At 55.4% G+C, this 7,500-nt stretch overlaps 1 protein-coding gene across 2 annotated transcripts in view; it reads left to right on the top strand.

Annotated features, from left to right (window-relative positions):
* LOC106574937 (receptor tyrosine-protein kinase erbB-4) overlaps positions 1-7,500 on the top strand; it is a 687,167-nt gene that overhangs the window by 660,095 nt on the left and 19,572 nt on the right. For both annotated transcript variants that reach the window (XM_045698122.1, XM_045698121.1), the window contains exon 21: positions 7,444-7,500. This exon is cut by the window's right edge and continues 99 nt beyond it. In XM_045698122.1, the coding sequence (XP_045554078.1) occupies positions 7,444-7,500 (57 nt within the window). The remainder of the gene's footprint in view (positions 1-7,443) is intronic.

The following is a 7,500-nucleotide window of genomic DNA, read 5'->3' as shown; positions in this document are numbered from 1 at the left end:
ACTTAATCTTAAACACTTCGAAATGTCACATTTGGAACAACTTAGAAATTTGACGTTTGAGAAACATGGATGAACGTCTAATTCTAACGTGAGACTGTGAGAGCGGGTAGAAACATGCATGAACGTCTAATTCTAACGTGAGACTGTGAGAGCGGGTAGAAACATGCATGAACGTCTAATTCTAACGTGAGACTGTGAGAGCGGGTAGAAACATGCATGAACGTCTAATTCTAACGTGAGACTGTGAGAGCGGGTAGAAACATGCATGAACGTCTAATTCTAACGTGAGACTGTGAGAGCGGGTAGAAACATGTATGGTGCTGTAGTGGGAGTGTGTCAAAGATACGCAAGCACACATCGAAGGAAGCGCATCCGGACACACACACACACACACACACACACACACACACACACACACACACACACACACACACACACACACACACACACACACACACACACACACACACACACACACACACACACACACACCTACTATCACGTTTCAGGAGAAGACCCAGATTCAGACAGTGTTGAAGTAACAAAAGTTTATAACGAGAACAGGGGACAGGCAAAATGACAGGTCAAGGACAGGCAGAGGTCAATAATCCAGATCAGAGTCAATAAGGTACAGAACGGCAGGTAATCTCGGGGCAGGGCAGGCAGAGGTCAATAATCCAGGGTGGTGTGACAAGGTACAGAACTGCAGGCAGGCACAGGGCAGGCAGAAATGGTCAAAACCGGGAAAACTAGAAAACAGTAACTAGAAAAAGACAGGTGCAAGGGGAAAAATGCTGCTAGGCTTGACGAACAAAACGAACTGGCAACGGACAAACAGAACACAGGTATAAATACACGGGGGGAATGGGGAAGATGGGCAGCACCTGGAGGGGGGTGGAGATAAGCAGACACACACAAACACACACACACAAACAATTCAGGGTGTGACATACACATACACACACAAACAAACAATTCAGGGTGTGACATACACATACACACAAACACACACACACACACACACACACACACAAGCCCACTTTAGGCCTGTCCTCTACACACACACACAGGTCAGGTCTGAATACCCGTACCTACGTTCTAAATCAGATAGGGGACGGGCTGTACCAACATGAGTCTGAATACCGTACCTACGTTCTAAATCAGATAGGGGACGGGCTGTACCAACATGAGTCTGAATACCGTACCTACGTTCTAAATCAGATAGGGGACGGGCTGTATCAACATGAGTCTGAATACCGTACCTACGTTCTAAATCAGATAGGGGACGGGCTGTACCAACATGAGTCTGAATACCGTACCTACGTTCTAAATCAGATAGGGGACGGGCTGTACCAACATCAGTCTGAATACCCGTACCTACGTTCTAAATCAGATAGGGGACGGGCTGTACCAACATGAGTCTGAATACCGTACCTACGTTCTAAATCAGATAGGGGACGGGCTGTACCAACATGAGTCTGAATACCGTACCTACGTTCTAAATCAGATAGGGGACGGGCTGTACCAACATGAGTCTGAATACCGTACCTACGTTCTAAATCAGATAGGGGATGGGCTGTATCAACATGAGTCTGAATACCGTACCTACGTTCTAAATCAGATAGGGGACGGGCTGTACCAACATGAGTCTGAATACCGTACCTACGTTCTAAATCAGATAGGGGACGGGCTGTACCAACATCAGTCTGAATACCCGTACCTACGTTCTAAATCAGATAGGGGACGGGCTGTACCAACATGAGTCTGAATACCGTACCTACGTTCTAAATCAGATAGGGGATGGGCTGTATCAACATGAGTCTGAATACCGTACCTACGTTCTAAATCAGATAGGGGACGGGCTGTACCAACATGAGTCTGAATACCGTACCTACGTTCTAAATCAGATAGGGGACGGGCTGTACCAACATCAGTCTGAATACCCGTACCTACGTTCTAAATCAGATAGGGGACGGGCTGTACCAACATGAGTCTGAATACCGTACCTACGTTCTAAATCAGATAGGGGACGGGCTGTACCAACATGAGTCTGAATACCGTACCTACGTTCTAAATCAGATAGGGGACGGGCTGTACCAACATGAGTCTGAATACCGTACCTACGTTCTAAATCAGATAGGGGACGGGCTGTACCAACATGAGTCTGAATACCGTACCTACGTTCTAAATCAGATAGGGGACGGGCTGTACCAACATGAGTCTGAATACCGTACCTACGTTCTAAATCAGATAGGGGACGGGCTGTACCAACATGAGTCTGAATACCGTACCTACGTTCTAAATCAGATAGGGGACGGGCTGTACCAACATGAGTCTGAATACCGTACCTACGTTCTAAATCAGATAGGGGACAGGCTGTACCAACATGAGTCTGAATACCCATACCTACGTTCTAAATCAGATAGGGGATGGGCTGTATCAACATGAGTCTGAATACTGTACCTACGTTCTAAATCAGATAGGGGACGGGCTGTACCAACATGAGTCTGAATACCGTACCTACGTTCTAAATCAGATAGGGGACGGGCTGTACCAACATGAGTCTGAATACCGTACCCCACGTTCTAAATCAGATAGGGGACGGGCTGTACCAACATGAGTCTGAATACCGTACCTACGTTCTAAATCAGATAGGGGACGGGCTGTACCAACATGAGTCTGAATACCGTACCTACGTTCTAAATCAGATAGGGGACGGGCTGTACCAACATCAGTCTGAATACCGTACCTACGTTCTAAATCAGATAGGGGACGGGCTGTACCAACATGAGTCTGAATACCGTACCTACGTTCTAAATCAGATAGGGGACGGGCTGTACCAACATGAGTCTGAATACCGTACCTACGTTCTAAATCAGATAGGGGACGGGCTGTACCAACATGAGTCTGAATACCGTACCTACGTTCTAAATCAGATAGGGGACGGGCTGTACCAACATGAGTCTGAATACCGTACCTACGTTCTAAATCAGATAGGGGACGGGCTGTACCAACATGAGTCTGAATACCGTACCTACGTTCTAAATCAGATAGGGGACGGGCTGTACCAACATGAGTCTGAATACCGTACCTACGCTCTAAATCAGTTAGGGGACGGGCTTATTATATTATCCCCGTCTGAGGGGGGTGTAAATCTAAGTGATGTGTAATCAGCAGGAGGTGTGTGGACTGGGCGGTGTGTGGACTGGGCGGTGTGTGGACTGGGCGGTGTGTGGACTGGGCGGTGTGTGGACTGGGCGTTATGTGGACTGGGCGGTGTGTGGACTGGGAGGTTTGTGGATTGGGAGGTTTGTGGACTGGGCGGTGTGTGGACTGGGAGGTGTGTGGATTGGGCGGTGTGTGGACTGGGCGGTGTGTGGACTGGGCGGTGTGTGGACTGGGCGGTGTGTGGACTGGGCGGTGTGTGGATTGGGCGGTGTGTGGACTGGGCGGTGTGTGGACTGGGCGGTGTGTGGACTGGGCGGTGTGTGGACTGGGCGGTATGTGGATTGGGCGGTGTGTGGACTGGGCGGTGTGTGGACTGGGCGGTGTGTGGACTGGGCGGTGTGTGGACTGGGCGGTGTGTGGACTGGGCGGTGTGTGGGCTGGGTGGTGTGTGGACTGGGCGGTGTGTGGACTGGGCGGTGTGTGGATTGGGCGGTGTGTGGACTGGGCGGTGTGTGGACTGGGTGGTATGTGGATTGGGTGGTGTGTGGACTGGGCGGTGTGTGGATTGGGCGGTGTGTGGACTGGGTGGTATGTGGATTGGGTGGTGTGTGGACTGGGCGGTGTGTGGGCTGGGCGGACACACCTCCTGTCCCAGTCTGTCAGGGTCACTCTCCCTAACACACCTCCTGTTCCAGTCTGTCAGGGTCACTCTCCCTAACACACCTCCTGTCCCAGTCTGTCAGGGTTACTCTCCCTAACACACCTCCTGGCCCAGTCTGTCAGGGTCACTCTCCCTAACACACCTCCTGTCCCAGTCTGTCAGGGTCACTCTCCCTAACACATAGATTTGTGTTCCTCTAAATGATTTCTGGCTTTAATGTAATCAGCCATTCAATTCCCTGTATTAGGGAGGAGGAGACCACAGAGCAGGGAGAACAGGGCAGGAGAACAGGGCAGGGAGAAGAGGGCAGGAGAACAGCGCAGGGAGAACAGGGCAGGAGAACAGGGCAGGGAGAAGAGGGCAGGAGAACAGCGCAGGGAGAACAGGGCAGGAGAACAGCGCATGGAGAACAGGGCAGGAGAACAGCGCTGGGAGAACAGGGCAGGGCAGGGAGAGGGCAGGGAGAAGAGGGCAGGGCAGGGAGAACAGGGCAGGGAGAAGAGGGCAGGGAGAACAGGGCAGGGAGAAGAGGGCAGGGAGAACAGGGCAGGGAGAAGAGGGCAGGGAGAACAGCGCAGGGAGAACAGGGCAGGGAGAACAGGGCAGGGAGAACAGGGCAGGGAGAACAGCGCAGGGAGAACAGGGCAGGGAGAACATCGCAGGGAGAACAGGGCAGGGAGAAGAGGGCAGGGAGAACAGCGCAGGGAGAACAGGGCAGGGAGAACATCGCAGGGAGAACAGGGCAGGGAGAACATCGCAGGGAGAACAGGGCAGGGAGAACATCGCAGGGAGAACAGGGCAGGGAGAACAGCGCAGGGAGAACAGGGAAGGGAGAACAGCGCAGGGAGAACAGCGCAGGGAGAACAGCGCAGGGAGAACAGGGAAGGGAGAACAGCGCAGGGAGAACAGCGCAGGGAGAACAGCGCAGGGAGAACAGGGAAGGGAGAACAGCGCAGGGAGAACAGCGCAGGGAGAACAGGGAAGGGAGAACAGCGCAGGGAGAACAGGGCAGGGAGAACAGGGCAGGGCAGGGAGAAGAGGGCAGGGAGAAGAGGGCAGGGCCGGGCCGGGAGACCAGGGCAGGGAGAAGAGGGCAGGGCAGGGAGTAGAGGGCAGGGCAGGGAGAACAGGGCAGGGAGAACAGGGCAGGGCAGGGAGAACAGGGCAGGGCTGGGGTTCACAGGGCAGGGAGAACAGGGCAGGGCAGGGAGAAGAGGGCAGGGAGAAGAGGGCAGGGCCGGGAGACCAGGGCAGGGAGAACAGGGCAGGGCAGGGAGTAGAGTGCAGGGCAGGGAGAACAGGGCAGGGAGAACAGTGCAGGGAAGGGAGAAGAGGGCAGGGAGAACAGGGCAGGGCAGGGAGTAGAGGGCAGGGCAGGGAGTAGAGGGCAGGGCAGGGAGAACAGGGCAGGGAGAACAGGGCAGGGCAGGGAGAACAGGGCGTGGAGAACAGGGCAGGGCAGGGAGAACAGAGCAGGGAGAACAGGGCAGGGCGGGGAGAACAGGGCAGGGAGAACAGGGCAGGGCTGGGGTTCACAGGGCAGGGAGAACAGGGCAGGGAGAACAGGGCAGGGAGAACAGGGCAGGGCGGGGAGAACAGGGCAGGGAGAACAGGGCAGGGAGAACAGGGCAGGGAGAACAGGGCAGGGAAGGGAGAAGAGGGCAGGGAGAAGAGGGCAGGGCCGGGAGACCAGGGCAGGGAGAAGAGGGCAGGGTAGGGAGTAGATGGCAGGGCAGGGAGAACAGGGCAGGGAGAACAGGGCAGGGCAGGGAGAACAGGGCAGGGAGAACAGGGCATGGAGAACAGGGCATGGAGAACAGGGCAGGGCAGGGAGAACAGGGCAGGGAGAACAGGGCAGGGCAGGAAGAACAGGGCAGGGAGAACAGGGCAGGGCAGGGAGAAGAGGGCAGGGCAGGGAGAAGAGGGCAGGGCCAGGAGACCAGGGCAGGGAGAAGAGGGCGGGGCAGGGAGTAGAGGGCAGGGCAGGGAGAACAGGGCAGGGCAGGGAGAAGAGGGCAGGGCCAGGAGACCAGGGCAGGGAGAAGAGGGCGGGGCAGGGAGTAGAGGGCAGGGCAGGGAGAACAGGGCAGGGAGAACAGGGCAGGGAGAACAGGGCAGGGAGAACAGGGCAGGGCAGGGAGAACAGGGCAGGGAGAACAGGGCAGGGCAGGGAGAACAGGGCAGGGAGAACAAGGCAGGGAGAACAGGGAAGGGAGAACAGGGCAGGGCAGGGAGAAGAGGGCAGGGAGAACAGGGCAGGGAGAACAGGGCAGGGCAGGGAGAAGAGGGCAGGGAGAAGAGGGCAGGGCCGGGAGACCAGGGCAGGGAGAAGAGGGCAGGGCAGGGAGTAGAGGGCAGGGAGAACAGGGCAGGGAGAACAGGGCAGGGCAGGGAGAAGAGGGCAGGGAGAAGAGGGCAGGGCCGGGAGACCAGGGCAGGGAGAAGAGGGCAGGGCCGGGAGACCAGGGCAGGGAGAAGAGGGCAGGGCAGGGAGTAGAGGGCAGGGCAGGGAGAACAGGGCAGGGCAGGGAGAACAGGGCAGGGCAGGGAGAACAGGCCAGGGAGAACAGGGCAGGGCCGGGAGAAGATGGCAGGGCAGGGAGACCAGGACAGGGAGAAGAGGGCAGGGCAGGGAGAAGATGGCAGGGCCGGGAGACCAGGACAGGGAGAACAGGGCAGGGCCGGGAGAAGAGAGAATGATGGTGGTGATGGTGGTGGTGGTGTTGATCATGATAGTGATTGTGACGATAATGATTGTGATGATGATGATGATGATGATGATGATGATTGTGATGGAAATGGAAATACACAATCAGAAAAATGTTGTATTTCTCTCTCCCTCCCACTCTCGCTGTCGATCTCTCTCTCTCTCTATTTGTCTCTCTCTCTCTCTCTCACTCCCTCCCTCTCTTGCTCTCGATCTCTCTCTATCTCCTCTATCCTATCTCTATCTCTCCTCTACCCCCTCTCTCTCTATTTGTCTCTCTCTCTTTCCCTCTCTGTCTCTCTATCTCCACTTTCCTATCTCTATCTCTCCTCTCCCTCGTCTCTCTCTCTTTCCTCTCTCCTCTCCCTCTATCTCTCCCTCCTCTCTCTCTATCTCTATCTTCCCCCTCTCTCTCTTTCCTCTCTCTATCTCTCCCCCCCTCTCCCTTCCTCCTCCTCTCTTTCTCTCTCTCTCTCTCTCTCTCTCTCTCTCTCTCTCTCCCCTCTCTCTCTCCCTCTCTCTCCCTCCTCTCTCTCTCTCCCTCCTCTCTCTCTCTCTCTCCCTCCTCTCTCTCTCTCCCTCCTCTCTCTCTCTCTCCTGCCCCTGTCTCTCTATCTCTCTCCCTCCTCTCTCGCTCTCTCTCGCCATCTCTCTCTCTCGGCTTCTCTCTCCCTCCTCTCTCTCCCTCTCTCTCTCTCCTCTCTCTATCTCTCTCTCTCCTCTCTCTATCTCTCTCCCTCCTCTCTCTCTATCTCCCCCCTCTCTCTCTTTCCTCTCTCTATCTCTCCCCCCCTCTCCCTTCCTCCTCCTCTCTCTCTCCCTCTCTCTCTCTCTCTCCCTCTCTCTCTCCCTCCTCTCTCTCTCTCTCCCTCTCTCTCTCCCTCCTCTCTCTCTGCCACCATCCCAGGGTATGATGTATCTGGAGGAGAGAAGGCTGGTCCACAGAGATCTGGCAGCACGTAAT

This window comes from Salmo salar, chromosome ssa16 (assembly GCF_905237065.1).
Source record: "Salmo salar chromosome ssa16, Ssal_v3.1, whole genome shotgun sequence".
Lineage (NCBI taxonomy): Eukaryota > Metazoa > Chordata > Actinopteri > Salmoniformes > Salmonidae > Salmo > Salmo salar.
Note: the sequence above shows the minus strand (reverse complement) of the source record. Positions and strands in the feature narration are given on the sequence as shown.